The 26,870-nt window shown below is 41.0% G+C and overlaps 1 protein-coding gene across 4 annotated transcripts in view; it reads left to right on the forward strand.

The window, feature by feature from the left end:
• metro (membrane palmitoylated protein 7-like protein metro) overlaps positions 1-26,870 on the forward strand; it is a 79,845-nt gene that overhangs the window by 38,681 nt on the left and 14,294 nt on the right. For all 4 annotated transcript variants that reach the window (XM_055061285.2, XM_050192590.3, XM_055061284.2 and 1 more), the window contains 4 exons: positions 10,880-11,016; positions 11,204-11,290; positions 17,714-17,794; positions 19,357-19,559. In XM_055061285.2, the coding sequence (XP_054917260.1) occupies positions 10,880-11,016; positions 11,204-11,290; positions 17,714-17,794; positions 19,357-19,559 (508 nt within the window). The remainder of the gene's footprint in view (positions 1-10,879; positions 11,017-11,203; positions 11,291-17,713; positions 17,795-19,356; positions 19,560-26,870) is intronic.

A 26,870-nucleotide genomic window follows, 5' to 3' on the forward strand; every position in this document is an offset into this window, starting at 1 on the left:
TCGGCCTTCTATGCAAAGAAGTACAGTCGCCAACCGATTTAAAGGGGCCGCAAAATTTTCCGAATTATCGGGAAATCAAACAAAAACAAATTTAAAGGAGAAAACAATTCATTTTGATAAATATTGGAGTCAGCGACGAATGATAAGGTTGCATGCCACGCACGTCGACAATATCTTGTCGGCAGTATGAATTAGGCGAAGCCAGCCATGCTTTTGCGGGCCCCAAGGCTGATAGGGTCACCCGCACTGGGACAATGCTATCAGGAAAAGCGCCGGCAGTCGGGAGCGAATGCTTCGTCTGCCTCTCGCTCCAACGGGTTACCAAAACTCAAGATTACGTAACCTTCAATATTAAACATGCCGTAAGAAGGCTTACATTGTGCCACGCCATCTCGGCACACCAATTCTTTGCACACGCTGCAGATTACCTCTAAAGCAGGGTGCGTGGCTGCGTATGTGCTCAGCCGCATTTACAGCCATGCGCAGCCACGGCCGAGAAGCGTGCCAACTTACCCCCCACTCCGCCTCCTCGCATGCGCTTGAGCGCTTTACTGTGAGCGAGCTCCCCTTCTTTCACCCTCGCACCTAATGCATACAGTGGGTGGGGCGCGATAGGATCTCATCGCACTTGAACTTTAATCTTGTGCATGACAGTGGCAAGCGATGCAATGGAGACGGCTGTTGCATTCGCTTGTTGCCAACAAGTTGTACCCCATGCAAGCGACGATTTTGAGCGACATCTCCCTGGTGTTGCCCGTATGAGGGCAGCAAATATGCGTTGAAACTAGCGTGACGCGGGCTTTATCAATTTAAGTTGATGTATTTTACTGTAAGAAGCAGCATAAAGTATTTCTGAAGGTCTTACAGTAGGTTCTTATTCTAGCATGTACAAAAATTCGATCGTTTGCTCATTCTGTGCAGCAGTCGGTAGTATTTGAGTGATGTACATCCACTTAAAGCTTCGCGTTATTGGCTAGTCGCTCATAGCACTTCCGGGCGATGAGCAATGAATTCTAGATTTCCAGAAGACCGAGTGATCTGTTCCAGTGACGACCGATTTCGTCACTCGAAGCCGTCGCGCATAAAATCACCCTCACGGGGTTTTGTCTTTATGTGGAACACGATACGAAACATGTTTATAGGTAATGCTTTATACGGAACACTCTATATAGAACACATTTGCAAGCAGCCGTTTGTAGTTCAATCATCTGACCATCTACGTCGGTGGAAGTTTCCATTTATTGTCTCGGCATTCCTTTGCGGCGGCAGTGAAAGTTCGGTATATTGAAATCGCATGCAAATACACTTCAATATATTGAAGTTCTAAATACATGGTGTTCTATGGAGAAGAGGTTATGAGAAGTTAAATACTTGGTTATATAGAGAATTTCATTATACTGAAATTCATTATATCGAGGTTTAACTGTATATTCATACCAGTAGACATCACTGGCATGCAGGCATGACATCACACTCGTGGCTATATTAACAGCCATAGTCATTGATTGGGTCCACGTTCGGCCCCTGGCAAGAGAAACTTGAAATGGCACACACTGCCGGGTGTTTTTTTTAGGCTGTACAGAATTTTTTAAAATTGCTTGTTGCAGATAGTACAATTGTACTCCTTGAGCTGAATTACTCGGAAGAAGTGATTATTACTTGTACGAAAGATATAAATACATAATGTACTAATGACAAAACTTCACTAAATAAGTTAACTAGTTACTTCACAACCCATATTGCAATTTATTAGTTGTGGCTGGTGAGTCCGCAAAGAATTCTGAAGATGACACCAGTTTCAAGATATTCCTGAAGCTTGTGACAAATATGTTGGTGGTCCATTTATTTTTTGTTGTTCAATGCATAAAATGGTGTTTTGTTAAAAAAGTAAATGAAACAACAGTGCATTTTTTGCCGCAAGTTTGACGGTGCATATCTTGAAACCGTTGTATCATTAGAATTCGTTCTGACTGGATATGCTTTGCCAACTCACAGGCTAGAATTTGTGAATTGCAATGTGCGGGGCAACATAATTAGTTTTTTTATCTTTTATTTCACAATAACCCTAAAGGCCCTCTAGGGAGGGTATTACATAGAGTAAAGGTTACATCGGTGAGGTGAGCAGTGCGCAAATGTAAATACAATGGAAAAACAAAACTGGGACAAAATTAATTACAGTGCATCAACGTACAAACACACAAAAAAATTAATGATAGTTATCAGTACAGCAACTCTAAATGATTTGTACAAACTATGACACTGTCGTGGAGGCTTTGGTTATTGGCGCATTAAAAAAAAATCTGTTTAGAAATCAGAGAGTGAAACGTGATATATTAGGTATGCATTAGGTATTAGGTATACTGCGTAGAGCGTCTGTAAATTTCGAGGCATTTGTTTCGGTGACAATGTGCGATGGCAGATTATTCTATTCTTTCGCAGTGTGAGGTATAAATGACTGACCAAATTATGACACATTATGCATTTGACTTTGCAAGAATAATCCCGACGCAAAAAAATGGCTGAGGGTTCACACATGAACTCGTTATGAAGAGGCACGTGATAGTAGAGCTTATGGAATAGTGTTAAACGAGATATATTACGGCGAAGTGACAAGGCTTCAAGCTCGGCGCGATTTTTTAATGCTGTTACACTGGTTTCTCGTGAATAATCTGAAAAGATGAAGCGTACAGCACAGTTCTGCAGGGCTTCTAAGCCAGTTATTAGGTATGCCTGATGGGGATCCCATATGGCTGACGCGTACTCTATTTTAGGGCATATTAGTGTTGTGTATGCCAATTTGCGTAAGTGCACGAGAGCATGTTTGAGGTTATGTTTAAGGAAACCAAGCGAACGGTTTGCAGAAGCGAGGATATGGTTCATGTGATTATTCCACGTCAAGTTAGGGGTTAGGTGTACGCCAAGATATTTGTAGCTGGAAACTTGTTCAACAAGGCTGTCGTTTAAGATGTAAGATGTTGATGTTCGGGGCGCCTGATTAGTAAAAGACATGAATTTAGTTTTAGTAAGATTTAGAGGCATTAGCCAAGTTGAACACCATACGTTTATTGCGTTTAAGTCAGATTGAAGAATGTCATGATCACAGTTAGAGTGAATATTACGATATATGACGCAATCATCAGCAAATAGTCTGATATTGGATTTGATGTTATCTGATAGATCATTAATATAAATTAGAAAAAGTAGGGGCCCAAGCACACTTCCCTGTGGTACACCAGATGTTACGGGGACTTGAGATGAGTTGTGATTGTTAACCGATATAAATTTCATCCTGTTAGAAAGAAAGTCTTTTATCCATGTGACAACAGTAGAGTCAATGTTCAGCTGTGTAAGTTTGTGAATAAGTCGACGATGAGGAACACGGTCGAATGCTTTTGAATAATCTAGGAATACGGCATCTACTTGAATTACAGTGTCTATTGATGAATGTATGTCGTGAATAAAGCCAGCGAGCTGAGTGTCACATGAATAGCCTCTGCGAAAACCGTGCTGTTGCTTAAATATGAGGTTATGTTCTTCAAGGTAGTTAATGACCTGGGAATGTATAATATGTTCGACTAATTTACAAACGTTACTTGTTAAAGAAATTGGTCGATAGTTAAGCGGTGAAGAACGATCTCCAGACTTGAAGAATGGCACTACCTTAGCCACCTTCTAATCGTGAGGGATAACGCCTGTTGATAGCAATTGTGAAAATAAGGCCGACAGTATTGGGAAGATGCTTGGGGCAATATTTTTTAGAATTGTTTTATTTAAGCCAGTATTATCAGCGGAAGATGAAATCTTAAGATTAGTAAGGAGAGAATAAATTCCAGAATCGGTAATTATTATTTCCGGCGTAAATGAATCAGTGCGAGTCATGGTGGCTACCGGTTCTAAACATTCGCGCGTGAATACCGATGAAAATGTTTCGTTGAGTAGTTGGGAACAATCAGTGTCAGTGTTAAAAACTTAAATGGTGAATTTTTGTTAAATAGTCACTTTTTGATTTTTATTTATGTTCAACTAATGTCCGCTTCTTCAAAGATTAGAATTATGCTATCTACCACAATCAATTTGTAAAAGTCCTCTAGTCTAAAAAAATATAAAAAATATGCCTGGAAGACACATGCACACGTGTTGACCAAAGGTTTGGCTTCAGGGGAGTGCCGCCAGCAAGCCAGCATGCCAATCCCATGTGATCACAGGTTGCGTATTAGTGACAGTGCAAAGCATGTGTGTGTAATTTATTGTTGTTCCCACACCACATAAAGGAACAGCAAGCCAGTGACAGGCCACCAAATTCTGTAGGAGGCCTGTTACTGGCTCATTGGAGGTATCGTACTTGCACTTTTTTCGCATGGACTTGTCACAATTTTTTTTTTTACTGATATTACCAGTGTATGTAAATATTAAATTTAACAATAGCATTTTCATGTCAGATTTGACATCATTATAACTATGTTTGACTTTATTTACAGTTCGCATTTCTTAAATATTTTGACCCAAATATAAATGCAGCTCTTCTACAGGCGAAGCACTTACACTAGACTCTACGGTAACATAAGTTATGACCTTTCTTTGCTGTTTATACGTTGGAAGATGTTCAAGAGTTGTAGCCCGACTGTCTCTTTGCTTATTTTTGCTCTTATGAAAATTGTCTGGTTTGTGTAAGCATTAAAAAAAACTTAAATGCCTCCGCTCCATGCATAATTCCAGCACTCGTCCTGTACACAGTTAAACCATGATGTAGCAAAGTTGGTAAAATTGGCACATTGCTTCATTATAACGAAATTATTTTATGTTGAAATGCTACCTTTTAGGCAAATAAGTACAGTCGCCAATGAATTTTTCTTACACGGAAGGGGCTGCAACATTTTCTGTAATATCGGACCATTGGAAGAAAAAAAAGTTTTAATGAGAAAAAAATTCACTTTCTTGAATTTGAGAGTATGTGATAAAAGAAACGGTTTCATGGCGTATGATGATATCATATTGTCACATCGGTGATGGGAAGTGCAGCCAGCGACATTTTCATGTCCACTCTGCCCTCAGAGCTGATAGTGTTGCCTGCAGTGAGGTGATGCTATCATGAAAAGCACCAGCAGTGGGAAGCGAATACGTCATCTGCCTCACGCTTCAACACGTATCCTAAACTCGAGATTGCACAGCCTCCAGCACTAATGCGTGCTAAGACAATGTACACGATGCCACGGCCATCTCAGCTCACCCTGTCTTTGCACCTGCAGCAAATTACTTCTAAAACAGGGCGCTTGGGCTGTGTATGCACTCAATCACACTGACAGCCCTGCCAGCTACAGCCAGGCTTGAAAAGGAGGCTCGTGTCCACCTGCCCCCCATTCCTCCCCATTTGGCTTGATGCATGCCATCTTCCCGTGTTTGCTCGCGTGGCAAGATAGCATGCATCAAGCCACCATCGTTCTCCGCTCACCCTTGCGCATTTTTCCTTGCACTCAAAGCACACAGCGTGTGGGGTGCAATCAGATCTTGTCACGCTTGTACTTTAAATATAGAGGTGCGTCTGCGGAAGTTTCCATTTATTGCCTTCACGGCAGCAGTGAAATTTCATTGTATTGAAATCGTGTAAAATATACTTTGTTATAGTGAAGTTTGAAATGCATGAGATTCTATGGGCAAGAAGCTGTAAAAGTTAAATACTTTGTTATATCAAGAATTTCCTTATATTCATTATATTAATTTAATTAATATAATGCATCATACTAAATTTGTTTATTTACTTCCTCCATAAGAAAGTGAAGTCACAGTCTTTTAATTTTGCACTATTGCAATATTCTACAATGTTGTTTGTTAAGGCATGCTAAATGAAATTAATATCAGGATCTCATTATAAATAATTCAGACATGAGGTGTTGCTGGCAAATTGTTGATGACTATTAGAGACCGTAACAAAAATAAAGCAGTGATGTAAATACAGGTCCTGCTAGAATAGTAGATGCATTCAGCGATCATTTTTTCTCATCTACAGATATGCAGCTGGCATACACTTTACCTGACATACTTCGGTGTAGTCATTCTTTTTGTTTCCGACAACTGCAGATGAAGTTCATCAAGTCATTATGTGTTCAAAGGCTACGAGTGCTGGTTTAGACCATATCACTACTTTTAAAATAGTTATTTTCAGAGAAAATATTGTTGGTTCCAGCTTTAATCATTAAAAAAATTGTTCTCTGTCGTGGTTTTTCCGAGCTGTCTTAAGGCTGGTAGAATTGTTCCTGTCTTTAAGAAAGGTGACCATACTTTTCCAGAAAATTATAGGCCGATTTGTATGTTCCTTTTTTGTTTTTTGGTAGAGTGATTGATAAAGTGATTGAAAAGCAATTCCACACTTGTTTAATGCATTACTTGTTAAAATATAACCTTTTGTCCCATCAGCAATGTGGATTTCATCAAGGGTAGCTGCAGAACTGGCACTTATCACCTTAACTGAATAAATTAAGTTATTTACGGAGGCCTAAATATGGAATCTGTATTTATTGATCTGAAAAATTCCTTTGATATCATAAACCATCGCATATTGCTTGTTAAACTTTAATCATTTAGCATATCTGGTCCTCCTTAAAACTTTATTCGTAACTACTTGAGTAACCTGTCTCGGAAGGGGCTAGTTAACGGTCATCTCTTGTCATCCAAACTCGTCCATGTAGGAGTCTCCCAAAGATCAATTTCAGGCCCCCTTTTATTTTTTGCTTTTCATTAGCGGCTTATCTACTGTTCTTAAGACAAAATGTATAATATATGCTGATCAGGCATGTACCCAGGAATTTTTTTCAAGAGGGGCCCAACTCAAAGTAACTTTTCTATGCAAATGAGGGGGGAGGTGTATCTTTACTAGTACAAATGTGAATAATGCCCACCATTCGCCATAAAGACGCGTAAGCCCACAAAAGAGAAATGAAATAAGGTGTATCTCACAGGTACGCCTGTGAGGTACAGCTCTCCTTCACTTGGCAACCAGGGGCCACATCAAATGGACTCGCACAGAAAAGAAGCGCGGGAAGAACACCACCAAGAACAAGTAAACAAGTGAAAGTGTAAAATAAAGATCTCTATAGTAGATTACAACTATAAAAATAACAGCAGTTGGCAACCAAGGCACAGGGACCCCACAGATTGTGTTACTCCGCCAGCCAATCACATAAGCAAAAAAATCGTCGTCGTGCGACCTTTTCGAAATGCCATCGTACTTGATGCTTCTGGAGCATCTGCTGTTCTTGAGTCCTTTCATTGACGGATGCAATGAGGTGTGCAGCAGACATGGACAAAGGGTATGGAGTCTGAGCATTTTACTCTTGAGAAGTCTGCGGTACAGTTCATTTCACTGCTGAGCCCATTTTACTCATGAAATTTCACTGCTAACTGAAGTGAAACTTGACAATACGTAGCAAGCATTTTATTTCAGTTCAATAAAGGATTAGGCTTTTGCCATTCCACTATAATAGGCAAGGGAAAACATATAAAATTAGGCGCTAATAATTTTATTTTTGTGGTTACCGCCTTATTTGGGTAAGAGGAAAAGTTAGAAGTACGAATTATTTGCAGCCTTGCGGATTAACAGTGGCTGGCAGTTATGAGGGCGTGGGCGGGGATACACTGGAGACTTAAGTTGTATCCGATTATAGTAGCGTTTTTTATTTATTAGCTATGGAAGAATTATAGAAAAATATATATTTTTGGAACAATCGCAGTTCTTTTGGATCGCTCGTTTGCTGCTATACCAAGTTCAGTGCCAAAACCGACTTGTATTGTTGTTTGGGAAGTTGTGTAATGATGCGTGGCCGCCGCTCCCGTACAACCACGTAGAGTGCAGGATGCTGTGGTTCTAGACGTACTGCACCCACCGCGGAAAGTTAGCAAAACACTCACATAACCACAGCAGAGAAGTGGCTACATCAGGCGGCTAGACTGATAACTGTAGAAGCGTCATTCAAAACACACGGAATCGTTCTCCACTTCCGGCGGCGTTTTCTCTACTTCCTTTTTAAATGAAAAGATGTTGATCCATAAATATTTTTTATAAGCAATGGTTAAATTTGTCAATTTTCGCTTTTCCTTCCCATTTGTCTCTTGCCTTGGCTCTCTCCCTTAATTTTTAAACTGTTTGCGACTCTTGTTTCCAGTTGCCACTTTTGCATGAAAAGGGCTGTACAATTAGGGAAAAACCAGACGAGGTAAAGGGTGACAGTTATATTGTTTATGGGTTAAGGGTTATTGCAGGGTTTGATGATGGACACTATTTCGCAATATTTTGCTTTCCACCTTATCTAACCCATATCGCAGGTATATGGTTCTGAGGACCTGCCAGTGTCGCGGCGAGCAGTCACTCAAGGAAATAATGAAGCAAAAGGAAAAGTTAAACACAACTGGCATTTTCTCCGGCCACAACTCATTCCACGAGCATACAGACGAGCTGACTATGAACTGAATCCCTTTCCTGGTCCCTGGATCAGCCTAAACAAAAAAGGTTGAATTAACGAAGCAACAGCGATTGAACATCTGCAGCGCCTTCAGAACCAAGCCATCGAACTAATGACTTTCAGTCTATTTGATTTGTCCTGTAGATCGATGTTCCCAAAACTTCATATTCTTCCACTGCGACAATTATTCAAACAGAAATTATCTGTGATTGCATATAGGCTCATCACATGTGATGCTTACTTACATAGAATGCATTTACACTGAATGTATTAATCGTGGACACCTTACTAGCAACAATTGTACTCAGTTTTCCCAGTGGAATAACCTTCTTTTGCCTGCTGTAAGAACTAATCACGGGAAGATAACAGCTCTTTTTTCATGCATAGCAATATAGAATTCATTTACCACCAGAATAAAATTGTCGCACATTGTTTACTTATTTTCCACACACACAGAGAAATGTTTTGTAAGGGAATTGAGCAACATTGAGCAACTCATTGGAATTTTTTGAGTGGCTGACAACATGTCACCTTTGGGCATTTTTGATTTTTTTGTATAGCTAATTGATACATAGGCAGTTAAATTTTTTGTATTATGTGAAGTTGATTATTCATGTTATACAGTTTTTCGTTATGCTGTACGTTGACTTACGTGTGGTTGCATTACTTAGTATTACCATTATTGTATGTTCCTAATTCTTTTGTTAGAAATAATCAATTTATGTCATTAGTACGATTTAGATTGCTCACATGTCTGCACTTTCCAATGCTGCTTGCTCTCTGTGTATTATTACCCTATTTATGTAATCATAGAAGGTCCCCTGTCAATTCTTTCTAAACTCTGGGATGCTCTCCGGCAATAATTCTTTTAAATGTAACTTCAACATAACTTGTGAAATAAACCTGAAATACACTTGAATAAATATGCTGGAGTTTATGTCGAGGTTAAAATGTACTTCGTGTTTTGAAAGTGATCATCCTTAGTGCTGTTAATATGTCTCACAATTTTGGGCATGTTTTGGCGTAAAAGAGGAAAAAGTTGATAAGCATTGGCTATTTGTAGTGAACAAAAAGATATATTTTTCAATTGGGTGCTTTGAGCTAAACTGTTCAGAATGTTGGTGCTGCATTATTTCAGGCTACTAGTGTAGGGCAATAGCCTCTTGAACACGCACTGCCATCCTACGTTACTTACACTACATAGCCCACCCACCCTGCACGCAACTTGCGTATTCCAAGAATCTATCACAAGGAAAACGTGTGTATCAACCAGTATGTGAAAATAAGTCTGTGCTGGTGAGAGAAATTTTTATGATGGGTGGATAGATTATGACAATTATTTTTTCAATTGAGCTTTATTCAACATCTCTCAGATGTTTGGAGCATGGACGAAAAGCCTGGGAAGGCTTGTCTGGATCTGTGGGGAGATAAGTGGAGAGACTAGCCGAGCAAATGAGGTGGAGATATTAGCTTAGCAAAAGGCTTGGCATACTACTACAGGTCTAATATATAACAAGTGATCAAGACTAGAGAAAAGAAAAAGAATGCACACACATCCACTTGCACAGAAAGTCTAAAAAGGGCAGCAGTGACCACCTCGAAATTAGCCAAGTGGAAAGTGGGACTTTATGGTGCCGTCAATAAACAAAATAAAATGTTATCTCTGTGGTGCAATCAAAGGTGTAGAGATAACATTTTGTTTATTGACAGTGGTATGGAGCTCGACTTTCTATTTAGTTCATATCGTGCTGCTCTTTAAGCATTAAATGAATCAGTTTTGCCAGGTAAGTGTGGGAAAGGATGGTGTCTCGGGTATGCAAGAATTCGCGATGGTATGTTTTTATAGCAACCTGTCTTCTCTCTCAGTTCATGTTCTTGAAGCGATAATGTAACAAATTCTATTCCAATTCTTTCTTTGCTTTGTCAATGGTCTGAGTGGCACTCTGCTTACGTTATCATGATGAACTGCCCATGAGTTGTAAATGATAAAAAAAAAAAGGAGTAGAGTGAAACATATCATTACATTATACTGGCCCACATTTATCTTTGTGAAGCCTCCTAGAGAATAGTAATTGCACATTTATAGGGTCCTAAGAAAATATGGGAAATCTTTGATATGGGAAAAGCAGTGCTTGGATTTTACAAACTTGTATGTGGCGTACCTTAAATATATGACAGTTGCATACTGTCTGCCTTCAGCTATTACATTTAGGCTCCTCTACAATATTTTTATTTGAAATCTATCACTATTTCTACTGGCCTGGTGCCGTTTGGCAAAACATGACTGCATCATGAAAACCAACATACATGTACACGAGCCAAGAAAAGCCAAGGCTATTCATGCATGCATCTTTTTTTCCTCTGTCTGTGAATTGACGCATAAACGGACTTAGTTCAACCTGGAGATAATTTTACTCCATTTTCAGGCGATTCGCATCATTGCGAGTGATGAATCAGGAGGATGATGATGAGGGCCTGCCAGCAGGCTGCTACTCGCCAATGCGCAAAGAGCTGAAGGCTCGGAGAGCCAAGAAGGTCATGTATGATGTCTCTGACAATGAAGGTAAGCATAGTGTGATTTACTGTTGCAAAACTGCTATTCAGCATAAAACTCATCGCTTGGGTGATGATTCTTATGCGGCCAGTATGATAGAATTCAATTAATACTGCCTTGATTTGCCTGACTGCATCCAATAAATGTGTATGACAGTAAGACAGCACTGCATTTTTGTTCTTTTAAATCTTTTCAGACTTTGATCGAGAGCTTATTTCAACTTATGAAGAGGTTGCCAAGCTTTATCCAAGGCCTGGACTTAACCGTCCCATTGTGCTTATTGGTGAGTAGATGCAAAAAAAAAAAAATATTTTTTCATATATGATGGACTTTTATTTTTTTTTCGTGATATCTGCTGTCGAATAAATGGGCTCCATGAATAGTACCTGTGAATAGTACCCGGGGGTACCCTGGCCGGCTTATGTCCGTTTGCTTACGTCACAGCCGAGGTAATGTTGTTTGCCGCCGCTTGGAGATACTCAGATTATTTTTTGCATTCTGCCTAATTAGATAATTAGTCTTAAGTAATAAACTTCTCAAATATTATAATTAGGTGAAAAGTGGAAATGAGAAAATTGTAGAGCAACATGAAAAACTCCTGATACAGCTTTCTGTTGCTCAATATGTGCTGCATAAAAGTGTTCTTCTGAGCGTGGAAGAAGCCCACGAATAAACAGAAAGTGCCTTGAGCGGCCAGTTGCACGGCAATTTTATGTGTATTTGCGAGCTTCTTTCATGCTCAGAAAAACTTTTATGTAGCACATTTTGAGCAACAGCAAGCTGTATCGGGAGTTATTCATGTTGCTCTAGAGTTGTCTCATTGACACTTTTCATTTAATTATAATATTTAAGAAGTCTGTTAATGATTAAGCCTAATTATCTAATTAGGCAGAATGAAAAATAATAATTTGAGTATCTTCAAGTGCCGGCAAACAACATTACCTTGGTTCTGTCCAGCTACGTGGCATTTGTATATTTTTAATGTTTAACTCAAGTTACGTGGGACACCCTGTGTGTAAGAAAGTGCACTTAGTATAGCAAGTTGGCCTTCATGCACTTTGGTTTAATTCCTGTTTGACGAATAATGAGAGGTAAAAAAGTGTGGTGACAGCGCCTGTGCACGTGACCTGCGCTTCTGTGGTTATAAAGTCACATGCATCGGAGGTGCCAGTGTGGCTGCAGCAGCGGTTGCCGCATATGCATGGGAGGTGCAGTGACTTTGGTGGTGCCTGTATTGCCGTTGTGTGGTTCCATATTTAAAAAATGTATGATTTCACAATATATGCAGCTTATGTATGCATCCTTAACAGCTTTGCTGGTAATTTGTGCCCATATGAATGTAGCGGCCCTATGAATTTTTAATGCACAAACCAGACCAAGGATTGTTTTGGTGCTTTTTCTTTTTATTCTTAATGCAATCTTTGTGTTAATATCGCACAAACATACAGAAAAAGAATTTCTTCCATATTTGTACTGGAAATCTCAGTTGTTTCCTGGAATAGTTAAAGACAATAGAACTGACACCCAGGCTAGCTGACAGTGGTTCATTATCAGTATGGCAGCGCAGAACAAGACGAGGACAAGGAACTAGCAGCCGTCCTGTTTACTTACTTGTCTTCGTCTTGCCTTGCGCTATCGTACTTATTATTAGGCCTGTGTTAATATAAATTTTTTGCTTTGAAGCTAAGTCGAAAAGAATAGTAATTAGTGTTGAATAATTTTGAAGTGAAAAGTTCAAATAGTTATGAAGTTTGCACAATACTACCTTGAAATATGGGCCAGATGTTGACAAATCTAACAAAAGTTGGTTCTTTACTCTGGGGTCAGTTTATTTTCAAAGTGCTGTTCAGATATTTTCATGTAAAAATGCAAGTTCAAGATTTCTTAAATTTCCAGCTGCACAGAAAATTTGTTTATGGGCTCTTGCTCGCTGTTGTGCTTTAGTCTGCTTAAAATTCAGTTTCAGTAACAGACATGGTTTCACATGTTTCATTACTTCTAACACTGCTGCCATGTACATATTTGTATGGTTGGTATATTGTGATAGTCAACATAGAATGGGAATTTCTTGTTATATTTAAGCATTTACTATTAAAAAAGAAAGGTGAATGTTTATGCTGGAAAGTTGTAGTAAATGTTAAATATCTAATTACTGAATTCTTTAAACAGTTCTGCAAAAAATGTATGGCAGTCCACGTCATGTAAGAGAGTACAGTTGACATGATGTATCCTTTCAGTGTTCTTTTTTTTTTTTTTTCATGTCTCAACCAAAAACTGAATGAGCCCCTCTATGCAGAGCCAGAACAGGTCACCTGTAATCTATGCTTTGGAATTTTTCTTTAGTGAGCTGTCATTTAATTACCTGTTCATTGCAGCTTTCATTACTTGTGCTAATGACTGTTGAAAAAAAATGACAAATTACTTTTGTTACGATGGGAACGAAATGCCAAAACACCCGTGCACTTAGATTTAGATGCACGTTAAAGATCCCCAGGTGGTCCAAATTATTCCAAAGCTCCCCCGCTGCAGCGTAACTCATACAGTCGAACCCACTTATAGCAGTATTCAAGGGCCACGAAAATTCCATCGTTATAACCAATAATTGTTATAACAGGGTTGCATGAAAAAATCGAAATAGGGGGATGGCAGAGCTGATGTGAGAAAACTATAATAGCAGGGAGGTCAGTGCCCCTCCCCAGCACCTTCCTCCATCCAGCTGCTGATTGCATTCAATCTAAATGCTTCCTGGGAGCTCCAGTTGCGTGTAACAAGCCGTGGCTGTTGGCGTTAAAGAATGGCACTGCTATAACAACTGCAAAGAGGGGTCACGGGTGGCATGCGATATGCGAGCACCGCCGAGGTATCGCTTTGGTGGCCCAGGGGCCTTTTAAAAATTGTGAGAAGGCTGTCGCCGCAGCCTGTCAGCTTGAGAAATCCAGAAGAAACGCTGAGGCGAGATTGCCACAAGCATCTCGCCACGCACTTCTCACTAGCTTGCACGAGAAAAACCCTATATCTGTCAGCCTTGCATGCTTTACGCGAAGCTTGCCTGCATCCTCCAAGGCATCTAGGTGCCCCACATAGTTCAGCAGAAGGTTCCTCGCGAGAACGAAGCACCGGAGGGACTGAATCATCTGCCGGGCCTCCTGCGAGGACAACGTTGAGGCAGCCTGCCCTACCGCGTCATTGCTGCTGTCGTCGCCATCGCTATCTGATGCAAGCATGTTTGCGACGATTACCTCATCAGTTAGAAGCACTTAGTTTCCAAATCTATAGCCGTGCGCTTTCTTTTCACCGGCAACGTTGTGCATTGCCGATGAATAGTGGGTGGATCAGCCATCTTCCGTTTCGGCGGCGAGTCAAACCAACTGTTCATCAAACGAGGCTGAGAAACTGCATGGCCAGGAACAATTTTGATGCAACCAACAAAGACGAATGCGAGCGATTAAGCTGTTTGCAGAACTGCGCTGAATGAGGAGCCAGTGAGCAACATGCGAGCAACCTGCGAGCAGCGCAGTTGACGCGGTCCATTCGTGTTTCGGAGGGTGGGGCGGCTTAGAGCTATGAGCGCAGCCCATTCGTGTTCGTAGGGATGGAAGGGCAACGGGAGAGGAGGCGTGTGGAGGTAGCTGAAAAACTAGTGTGCGGCAGCTATTGGAGCAGCGGCCCATATTGCAGCAGCTCGAATTTCTGGTTTTCTTTCTTTTTTCTTTTCGCAGATTTTGCATTTCACTACCTTTCGGCTTGGACACCCAGCAGCCAGATTTTATCATTATAACCGATAATGCAGCGTCGGGGCATTGTAGTAAGGGGATTATTTCACCATGGAACACATACAAAAGTTGACGGTGCAGCAGCTTCTCGTTGACCGATATATTGTTAAAACCGATATCGTTATAAGTGGGTTTGACTGTAATCAAATCATGGTTTTGGCATGTAAAACCCCATAATTTAGTTTTTTTATTTTTTAATATCTTTTGTTAATTACTTTCACACAAACTCATTCACCGTAGCGTTACCATATTTCCTTGATTTTAACATATCTGGGATGCTCATGTGCACCCATTTTAATTCATAAGCATTCTTTGGGTACTTCACGCACTTTCTGGAGGCTATCAATCTGTTTGTTTGTATGTTTGTTTGTGTGTTTGTATCTGTTTTCTTGCCTACCTTGGTGACGCAGGGTAGTCATTGGTCGAATGGGTAGCACATCAGGCTGCTGTGCTGAGGTAACTAGGTTTGAAACCATCGGACCAACCTGGGTCACTGACTATGTGCCAGTGTGTGCATACGTGCCATTCAATGAACCTCTTTCACGCTGACATGGGTCACTGTAGATGTGGAACTGGGTAGGCACCACTGTTCAAAGAAACACTTTCACGCCGACTTGGACTACTGGGTATGTGCCACTCGGTCTGTGAGAGCCTCTAGTGAACCTCGTTGAGGCCAACTTTGGTTACTGGGTATGTGCCAATAGGTGTGTGCTGTTCTCCAATGAAAGCCTTCTACGCCAGCTTGAGTAACTATGTATATGCCACTCGCAATGTGGCGCTCTAAAATGACACAATATCCTCTGTCTCCAATGCTCGGCGGAATAGAATGTACGTCATGTGGGTTCCTCAAGGATAGCAACCCAGCGCTTTCGCAGGCTGTGCAATGAATGCACAGGGTACGTGCTGCTTTTCAATGAACACCTTTTAGGTCAGTGCTTTGGCAAGCTGCTCCATGTATGCACTAGGTACGTGCCACTCTTTAGTGAACTTCTCGTCAACTTGGGTTACTGAGCGTGTGCTACTGAGTGTGCGGCAAGTGAGGAAGCAATTTTCAGCGTTCACAGGCACTGGTGCACCACACTTCTCATCTCAGAAGCCATGTGCAGACTTTGCAGCAGTGCCACTAGATGGCGCAGCGTGTCCAGAAAGGAGCGAGAGAGCAGTCCAGCTGCTGCATAACGCGTTCCTCAGGCGCCATACATTTCGGAAGCCATGCACAGGCTTCACGGTGGCAGCACTAGAGGGCGCCAAGGGTTCTTAGGGAAGTGCGAAAGACGAGCCCCCTGCAGTACACGCCTCATACATAACTCGTTTTTATGGTGACAATACAATGTGTCGCTATATTGATTCAGTGCTAACACATTGCCGTCGACAGGTGTCGCGAGATGGATTCTGGCACAAGTTATCTTCAGTACAAAAACAGGAAAATGCAATGCCCGTGACCATAACACACACTGATTTTTTTACTTAAGAAAATGCAGAAATTCAGCACCTTTATTCCCTCACCAGATTTTTGTAGTGGGAGAGAGGAATAGCGATTTGTTCTTGCCTGGAAAAACAAAATTGAGAACTCTGAGGTTGCTGAAGGAGTGATTTGGAGGTGATAAACTTCTGCCTTTCGCAATACAGCAAAGACAGCCTTTGAGACTGCACACCACCTATTGTAGCTTTAGTTTTGTACTTCAATATAACAAGCATGTCATGCTTTGGTGAACTTTTCTGGAAATCAAGTTTGAGTTTATTTCACCACAATTGCTTGCATTCTTCAGAGGCATGCATAGGATGCATTAGAATGAATTACAATATCATATGGTATCACTATAATTTTTTTTTTTAGCACCCTGCACATGTCACCTTTAGAGCATGAAAGAAATGAGAGGATTTGAGATAAGCAGGACAAAGATAGTAAGGCTCACACACATGATGCTGACTAGTAACTGTATTTATTGCATAGAGAACAATACATATATGCACATTCAAGCCAAAATTCGATATAAAAGTTAGGTTGATCAAATTTATGTACCATGCAATCTTATCACTATGTACTTGTCAAATTATTTGCTTTTTAAACAGTGAACCCGACTGCACATCGACACAGTGTTTTTTTAGGCTATCTTTGACAAATGCTTCAATAATCTGCTTTACGAGTCTGTTGGCAGTTTTTATGACATTACAGTCGTGAACGGAGGGGTACAACTACACTCCTGGCATTCAGTTGCAAGATGACTGCTTATTGCTTATCTTCTCATTGTTAGAATGATGCTGTGCCTTCCATTGAGACACCTGCTTGATTGTCCCACAAATTTCACTGTGACAGAAAAAAATAAAAAATTGGATAGGCCATTCCCTCATCACAAGCAACAAATTAGTTTTTGTGTTTCTTCTTCCAGCCTTGTGAGTACTGCATGTCGCTGTTAACCCTCAATCATAGTTTCATCAGTTTGTAAGGCATAACATTTACAGTTGCGCATTTACCTATCTTTTTCAAAATATAGGTGAATTGTGCATATACAACAGTACAATGCAATGGTCCTTTTTCTTCTATGCCCTAAGCTACGTATTGTTCTTTTGGAGCATGTGATCGGTAACAGATATCAAAAGCAACAATAGACACCCAACAAAAAATTCAGGAAAAAGTTGTGGCAGCAAAAGTCTGTGGAATCGGTGCTCACCATTTTATATGTCCTGTTCTCTCATCCCCATTATTCTTCTGTTATGTGTGGTCAGACCCATATTATTATGTGCTGCTACAATTTTGTGTTAGTAAGGTGCTAAATACTCATATTTCAGCATTCCCACAGGTGTCAAAGCATTGTATGTACTGCACTACACAAAATACAAACAGTTGTTCATTTTTTGCAGGTTCTTAAGACGTTGCCTTCTGCTTTGTGTGGACGTAGCAGTGATGATGTTCAAGTAATTCTTTTTTCCAGGTCCTCCAGGTGTTGGTCGCAATGAACTAAAGCGAAGGCTTGTTGCAAGTGATCCTGACAAGTTTAAAACTACAATTCCTTGTGAGTGACTATAGGACACTTTTCCAGCATGTGGTGTAATGGCATATTAATCTGTCTCTAGCAATTTCAAAGCTTGAAAAATGTTTATCAGCTTTTGAAATTGCTGCAGTGGGTGTGTTCTAAATTGGTTTTTGGTTTTCTTGGTTGAATTAATGATGGAATTGGTATATAAGCATGCTGCCTTGTGCAGACATTGATTTTGGAATAGCCTGACTAAAAAATTCTTGTTTTTTTTTATTTTAATGTTGTGGTTGAGCTTTATTTTATTACAATACCAATAGCATGTATTTAAAATGCAGTATAAATGCATTCTCATTGGCACAAGATAGCCTGAGTTGCTTTTGCATGAGAAACACAGATGTAACCAACCATAAATGCATTGCTGCTATGCTACTCAGCTGGCATTGTAGCACCGTGTGCAGTGCAACTTTAATGGCAGAACTTTTTTAGAACTTCCCCATGCATCTAGTAACAGTTTGTTCAAAAGAAGGCATTATTCTATGCTTTACAGGGCTGTTAAAGTTTAACTATCAGTAATTTTAGTAAAAAGGCTCTTCTAGCTTAGCAAATGCTGCTTGCACAGGTGGTTTATGCACTTTGGCGGGCGCAGTTTTCATGAACCAGTCGGGTTAGTGAATGAATAATTAAAGATGTGCTTTTTTTTTTTCTTTTCAATTATGGTCTACAAAGATTTGTTAACTTTCTTTGTTTGCATTCATGGTATACGTTTATAGTAGGCACTTGAAGACAAGCATATTCAGAGACAACTCCATTTTGTTTGATACTGCTATAGGAGATATGAGGTACTTGAAAACAAGTGTATTTGAAGACAACTCTATTTTTCATTGATACTTCTAGAACACTTGTGTTCATAGATATTCATCATCAAATTTGGCACCCAGTTTGCTCATTTCCTGTTCATATGCAGGAACCTTGACGCTAAGATGAACCTCCCATGTGACATAGCTGATTCCTGGTAGAAAGCCAGTCTATAAGCCGGGTGGAGCTAAGAGCTGTGCTACTGCTCTTAGCTGACAATAACAAGACTGACTTTCCCTTTCCCCCCTCAATCGACTGCATCACATAGGAGGTTCATCTTTATGTTGAAACTTCTGCCTCTGAATGCAAAATGAGTGTACGAAGTAAAATTTCATGATGAATATCTTGAAACACAAATTCTATAGGAGTATCAAACAAAGTGGAGTCATGTTCAAGTGTACTCATCTTCAAGTGCCTTATATAAGCATATATCATGTTTGCAAAAAGAAAAAAAAAAGTTAACAAATCTTTGTTCATTATTTACTAACACTACATGTCCGTGAAAATTGTCCACCAAAGCACATAAACCACCTTTTCAAGCAACATTTGTGTAGCTAGCGTAGCCTTTTTATTAAAGTTATGAATAGTTTTAACTTACGAAGACCCTGTATAAAGATGAGGGTAGCTACGTGGGCATCTTGGTATGGCATATTCTACTTTGTTACTTTGTTTCTACTGTATGAAGAGTATTTTAGAAGCTGCTAGACTTTAATAGAAATTGCTTCTTCTCTTTGATGTGCAAGATACGAGTCGTCCCATTAAGCCCTGGGAGGTTGATGGTCGAGATTACTATTTTGTGAGCCGACCTGAAATGGAAGAAAAGATCCGGCAAGGGCGCTTTGTTGAGCACGGGGAGTACAGAGGAAACCTTTATGGGACCAGCCTTGACACTGTACGGGCCATCATCGACCTGGGCTACACATGCGTGCTGAATCCACATCCACAGGTATGAATACATCTTGAGAATTGTTTGTCCTCTGAGCCTTGGATGACTTTGAGGTGGCACCCTGATTCGTAGCTCCTAGCAAGTGTGTAGGTGAAGCTGCAGTACAAAGCCTGAATTTCTGATTCAGAACTGTGCGCCTTGAATTCTTGTGACTGCTTTGAAAACTTCATTCTTGTATGAAATTGTGCGTGTTGATATCTACGTTGGTTAATGAGTTTCTTGCTTGGGCAAAATTAGCACTATTCCAGTGAATGAGTTTCTACTGAAATGGCATATGCTAACTCCTAAGCAGAAAACTATATTCAGTTTAGGAACTTCATTTCAGGCTGGATGTGCAGGCCTGATGCAAAACTATAGCAGTAAATAATGTGCAATTCCACATTCAAGTCTAAGAGCAAACAACACACTTTAAACAATTTTGTTTGTGCATATTATGTAGTGCGAAGAAGGGGAGAATAATGTGCTAAGCGAATGGGAATGGTGATGAAGTCACTTCTTCATTATCACCGGCAGTGGCATTTAGAATAAAGGATGTAGCTTCCTTGAGATTTGCCCATATGTTTTGATGTCTGCAATGGAACGGAGGATCTCATGGAAAATACGACATAGGTGAGCATGCTTGGAGAGAGACATTGGACAAATCTGATCTCACAGTTGAAAAATGGGAGGAAGGATTGCTGAAAGGACCTGTTGACAATGCTTTACGCACAATCAATTTTTGGCAGTGTTAGAGCAGAAGTAAATGGAAGCCTGGGTGTGATGAAACATCCTTGTGGGGGGAGTAATTGACTTGCAAAGAACAAGGAAAGGAAAGAGTGGAAAGAACAAAGTTGTTCCAGCCATTCCCATCCCAGTGAGCCAGGCCTCCGACATTTATAAGCAGCAGATCAAGGTCCAGCAGCACATGTGTTAAAACATTTTACTACAAAAATCGGAGGAGTGCACCAGATATTGCGGACAGGCTAGTGCTGTCCAAGGTAGCCTTGAAAGTTACTGCTCATGTGAATGCTGACAGGCTCTGCCACAGATGTGCTCCCTGAAAGCTCCTACAAAGCGCAGTAGCAGTTGCTAGCTACACACAGGAAAGTGCCAAGCCCCAAGGTGGTGCCCGTAGGCAAGACATTCTCTTATGGGGGGATACGACCTGTGAAAGTGAACTTTCTAATCTCTGGCTCAATTTTAAGAAAACTTTTGGGTTTGGACGGCATGTTAAAAGCAATAGCATAGGGATAGATGCAAACTTTTGTCATCATAGAATATATTGTCACAGTCTGTAATGTGAGAAGAAGAGGACACTGATGGTGGCCTTGGAGATGACGAAGAGTTTAGATTTCTTGCTGCTCTATGCATGTTGGCTCCGCCATTAAAAGCCATCTGTGCATAGACGTATTCTTCTTCCTTCTCGTAACATCATTGGTAGAGGTGCGGGGTTCTTGCTTCACGACATTATCTTACACCACGGTGCACCTCGTCAATTTCTCACCGATCGCGGAAGATACTTTCTTGCCAAAGTCATTGACGACTTGCTTCGACCGTGTGCTACTAAACACGAGCTTACTACCGCTTACCATCCTCAAACTAACCGTCTTACCGAACGCCTGAACCACGCATTAACTGACATGCTAGCAATGTATGTTTCTGCTGAACATCGTGACTGGGACACAGCTCTACCATTTGTCACATTCGCTTACAATTCCTCGTGTCACGGCACAGCTGGCTACTCGTCGTTCTATTTCCTCTTCGGTCGTGAGCCGACTTTGCCTTTCAAGACTCTCCTTTCGACCACACTCGACTCTCCTTTCGACCACACTCGACTCTCCGACAGAGTACACTCGGGATGTCATAGTCACAGTGACCCAAGGACGGCAGATTGCCCGCATTCGTCTTTCTGCTTCACAGACACGCCAGAAGTGCCGTTATGACCAGCGCCATCACGACGTGGAATACCAACCAGGTGCTCTTGTGCTGGTTTGGTCTCCAACTCGGCGTGTTGGTATTTCGTAGAAACTCCTGTCGCGATACTACAGCCCCTACCGCATCCTCCGCCAGGTTACCCCTGTCACCTATGAAGTGTCTCCATTGGATGCCACCGTGCCTTCTCTGTCTGGCATCATCCACATCAGCCGTCTCCCACCGTACCTTTCTCGGACCAATGAGCCGCACCAATAAGGTGCTTTTTCCGCAGGGGGTGATGTCACAATCAGTAATGTGGTAAGAAGAGGACACTGATTGTGGTCTTGGAGACGAAGAAGAAGAGTTTAGGATTTTTGCTGCTCTATGCTACGCCATTAAAAGCCATCTGTGCATAGATGTACACTTCTTCCTTCCCGTAACATCGTCAGTGTAAGGGTTCAAGGCACTGATTAGTCAGAAAAACTACCATTGCAAAATAAAATCAAAATGAAAGAAATTTCAGCATTTTTGTGCTTATATAATATTAGGAAAGCCAGAACAATGCTACTATGGAGCAGTTTTTTTTACTTCAATAGTTTTCTGAGAAAAAAAGATATGTAATTGGCATGGCTACAATTGCACTCCCACCTTGCTTTCAAAGTTTCAAGTTTACTCTAAGAAGAAAGGCAGAACTTAAATCTGAGTCCACTGTAACATTCTGCATAAAATTTAACCCCAGAAAACTCTCTCAAACGAAGTTTGTGTAATGTTATGTAGAAACACTAGTCTTTGTAATCTTGGACTTTGCTAAAAGAATGCAAAATGAGAAAAATGCCTTCTAAGATTTAGAACTGGGCTATTTTATTTGTACTTGACATGTGGCCTCCAAAACCTTCCTGGAAAATATGTGAGACATTCTTTTTGTGTTATGCAATCTTCCGTGAGAATGGCTTTAATCTTCCACTTCTGTTTGGCCACATTTGCTTACACTTCTACATTCACTGTCATTTTGGATTAGCATTCTTCAAAGCTATTTTCGGAAGGATATTTCGGTTTGTTTTGTATCACGTCTCCCTGCAAGAGACTGAAGAGTTACTTAATAGAATAAAGAATGTCGCCGCTGGTTATGACGAATTTAGGGCTGAGCCACTAAAGTGCGTTTCCAAGTTACTAAAAAACGTTCTCACCTATATTATTAACTTAATGTTCGATACTGGTATCTTCCCTGACCAACTGAAAATAGCAAGGGTTGTTCCGATACACAAATCCGGAGACAAAAACGCCCTTACAAATTATCGGCCAATATCGGTATTACCTGTTTTATCAAAAGTCTTTGAGTGGGCAATTAATGATCGCATAACAAAGTTCTTAGAGAAATATAATATCATATCTAGTTCGCAATTCGGATTTCAAAAACACAAGTCAACTGAACAGGCAATACTTCGTGCAAAGGAGAAAATTATTCAAGGTATTGAAAATAAGGATTTTACTTTAGGTCTCTTTCTAGATTTGCGGAAAGCATTTGATTCGGTGAATCATGATATTCTACTTCTAAAACTGCAGTGTTATGGAATACGTGCCATGTCATTGAAATTAATAACTAGCTACCTTGAGAAACGCTTCCAATTTACAGATGTTAATAATTATTCCTCGACGTCGTTAAATGTAACAAATGGAGTACCCCAAGGATCAGTATTAGGTCCTACCCTGTTTTTGTTATACATTAATGACATAACTCAGATTGACAACACCCTTGATATAGTAATGTTTGCGGACGATACTAACGTATTTTTTACTTCACGGACAAAACGTGAACTTCAAGAAAAGACTAATCATTATCTACAAAACCTATCCAAATGGCTAAATGATAATTGTCTACAATTAAATGCCTCTAAAACTAAATACATCATTTTTTCCCCTCCAAATAAACGCGACCAACATGACATGCATATTACGTATAGAACCGAGATTATTCAGCAAACACCTGAGCAAAAATTCCTAGGTGTTTGGTTCCAAGAGTCTTTGGTATGGTCATGTCACGTCGACCATTTGGTAGTCGATATAGCTCGATCAATAGGATGTATTAGAAAGATTTCTACATTAATACCTCTTCGGCTAAAAAAAACTCTTTATTACACTCTAGTATATTCTAAGATTGCCTACTGTTCGCTAGTATGGGGCACCACCACTCAGCGTAATTATAATAGATTAACGGTACTACAAAAGCGCGTGCTACGTATATTTGAAAATTATGCAGGAGATATGTGTGACTTACCTACCAGGGAGTTATTTCTGAAACACAACATGCTTATGGCCAATCAAATTTATCTCTATAAATTAGTGCAACATATGCACACAACAAACATATACAAAGACAGTGATATGGTAGTGGAACATAAGTACGGGTTTAGGCAGCATAGGAGGACGCTTCCGAAGATTAGGACAAATTACGGGAAACAATCGGTAACGTATCAAGCTATACAGATTCTAAATAAACAGAAAGAAATAATAAATTGGGCAGACAGCCGTGGTAAACTTAAAAGAATGTACAAAACGTTCCTTGTCAGAACAGGATGTGTATTGTAGACTGTTTTACATTACTTTCTACTATGACCATGACATTCCTGATTTTCTTTTTCTTTCTGTTTTGTAAGCACAATGTACTGGTATATAGTCGTTATCTGCATATCTGTAACAGGATAAAGGGTCTACTAGCTATATAACACATGAATCCTGTGTGACCTTTTCTATATGTATATCTATCTGCGTGATCTATGTGCACATGTATGCATTTCATACTTCTTATCTGATGTATTAGAAGTCACTTTCTTTCCTTCATCGGCTGTACTGAGTGCAACTGTAATTTTAATATAATGTGCACGTTACTCTATATGTTATTGTACGCGTAAATGCTGTATGAACTGAACGGGGGCAGGGGCCCAGTCAGGCTATGTGTATGCCATGAACGGTGTGCAACTTTCCAAGCATCTTCTGAATCTCTTTCATCGAGCACTTGTCGAGCAGGGTACGGCCCGACAAGTCTCGTCCTGACTTGGGCCAACCCGCCAAAATGATCTGTACATCTTAAGGCGAAATAAACATTATTATTATTATTATTATTATTTGATTTTATGACTGCTAGGGCTGTGGCTATCTTAAACGCCCATGCTTGCTGAAAAGATGTGTCCATCATCGTAGGAAAAACTCTGCATTGATTTCTCGAAGTGGTATGGAAAGCCCAGAGCGTGAGCCACTTTTGCCTGTGGTCACTTCTTTCTTAGTCCAGTTGCCGATGGAATTTTTATATAAGCACGCTATCGCAGGCTGTGCCACTTGGTTTAATAAAACGATGCTGTTTTTTTAAAGCCCTGCCATCTGCTGAACATGAGAGCTATTTTAGAGATGCAAATGTGCGCACTAGAAAAGGCAGAGGGACAGTAGGGCGTAACATGCACCAAAAATCGCAGTTGAAAACAGTTTGAATGCGTGAAGCTGCATGTTCCAGGAAATTGGGTGACGATGGAAAGAACCATGGGATACTAAATTGTAGTCAAATGACACCATCTGTGCCAATAGTTCCTTGAGTTTTGTTTCTTTGGCAGTTGCTGCCAAAAATTTGTTGCTTTTGACTTCATCAGCCTTTGCGTGCATCCTATTTCACCCTTAATGCCACTGCTTGAGCTCGTAAAAGAGAGGAAAACGGCCTTTACAATGATGGTAGCCATTTCATGCGGTCTTTTCCTTGTGCTGTGAATGCTTTTTCAACACAGTGCTAATGGGCATACTTCTACTATCTGAGGTGCAACCAACCCATCCAGAAATGCACATGGTCACTTTATTACTACACAGGTGTGACTGAAATTTTGCTGGCACCTTCTTGAATAGTTGAGAAACCTAAAACTGCAAGAAACCTGAATGCTGAGCAAAAAGAAAACAAGGTGAAAGCAGGAGCCAACGTTTCGACAAGTGGCCTTGTCTTTTTCAAGGCCACATAGGCTCTCCTAGGTACAGTATATTGTCAACTATGCTGCAAACAAACGAAAGTAATAAAAAAAAACACCCGTAGCAAAGAAACAACAAAATAAGGAAGTTCGTCAGCATGCTTAAAAGGGTTTAAGACGCACCACGTGGACCACTTGAGATTGTGTGCGGCGCTGCTGTGAATGTGAAATGCCGTCTGGCACGACCTCATAGTCCAGTGCGCCAATATGTCCGATGACCTTGTAGGGTTCGAAATAGCGTTGCAATAGTTTCTCACTGAGTCCTTGTCGGCATATCGGGGTCCAAACCCAAACACGGTCGCCGGGCTGGTACTCGACGAAGCATCATCAGAGGTTGTAGTGTCGGCTGTCGGGACACTGCTGGTTCTTGATGTGTAGGCAGGCAAGCTGTCAGGCTTCTTTGGCACGCTGGAGATAGGTAGCGACGTCAAGATTCTGTTCGTCAGTGACGTGCAGCAGCATGGTGTCGAGTGTTGTTGTTGGGTTCCTGCTATAAACCAGCTTAAATGGTGTGATCTGTGTTGTTTCATGCACCGCCGTGTTGTAAGCAAAGGTTATGTACGGCAGGACGGCATCCCTGGTCTTGTGTTGGACGTTGACGTACATTGCTAGCATGTCGGCGAGGGTCTTGTTCAGGCGCTCCGTAAGACCATTCATCTGTGGGTGGTAGGCAGTTGTGCTCCTGTGCCTCGTCTGACTGTACTGCAGAATCGCTTGGGTGAGCTCCACTGTATAGGCCATTCTTCTATCGGTAATGAGGACTTCTGGGGCTCTATGTTGCAGCAAGATGTTCTCAACAAAGAATTTCGCCACTTCGGCTGTGCTACCTTTCGGCAGAGCTTTTGTTTCAGCTAAGCGGGTGAGGTAGTCCGTCGCCACAACGATACACTTATTTCTGGTTGTTGACGTCGGAAAGGGTCCCAACAAGTCCATCCCAATCTGCTGAAATGGTCGGCAAGGAGGCTCGATTGGCTGTAGTAATCCCGCTGGCCTTGTCAGTGGTGTCTTGCGTCGCTGACAGTCTCGGCATGTCCTGACGTAACGGGCGACGTCGGCGGTCAGGCACGGCCAATAATACCTTCCCTGTACCCTCGATAGTGTCCGGGAGAATCCGAGGTATCCAGCGGTTGGATCATCATGTAGGGTGACAATGCTTCTGGATGCAGCCCTGAGGGAACAACAAGAAGGTAGTTGGCGCGGACTGGTGAGAAGTTCTTCTTTACGAGTAGGTTGTTTTGAAGCCAGAACGATGGCAATCCTCGCTTAAATACCCTAGGGACAACGTCGGTGTGCCCTTCCAAATACTCGACGAGGTTTTTCAACTCCGGGTCTGCTCGTTGCTGTTCAGCGGAGTCTTCCGCGCTTAATATTCCAAGGAAGGCGTCGTCATCCTCGTCATCTTGCGGCGGCGAGTCGC

This window comes from Dermacentor andersoni, chromosome 1, assembly GCF_023375885.2.
Source record: "Dermacentor andersoni chromosome 1, qqDerAnde1_hic_scaffold, whole genome shotgun sequence".
Classification (NCBI taxonomy): domain Eukaryota; kingdom Metazoa; phylum Arthropoda; class Arachnida; order Ixodida; family Ixodidae; genus Dermacentor; species Dermacentor andersoni.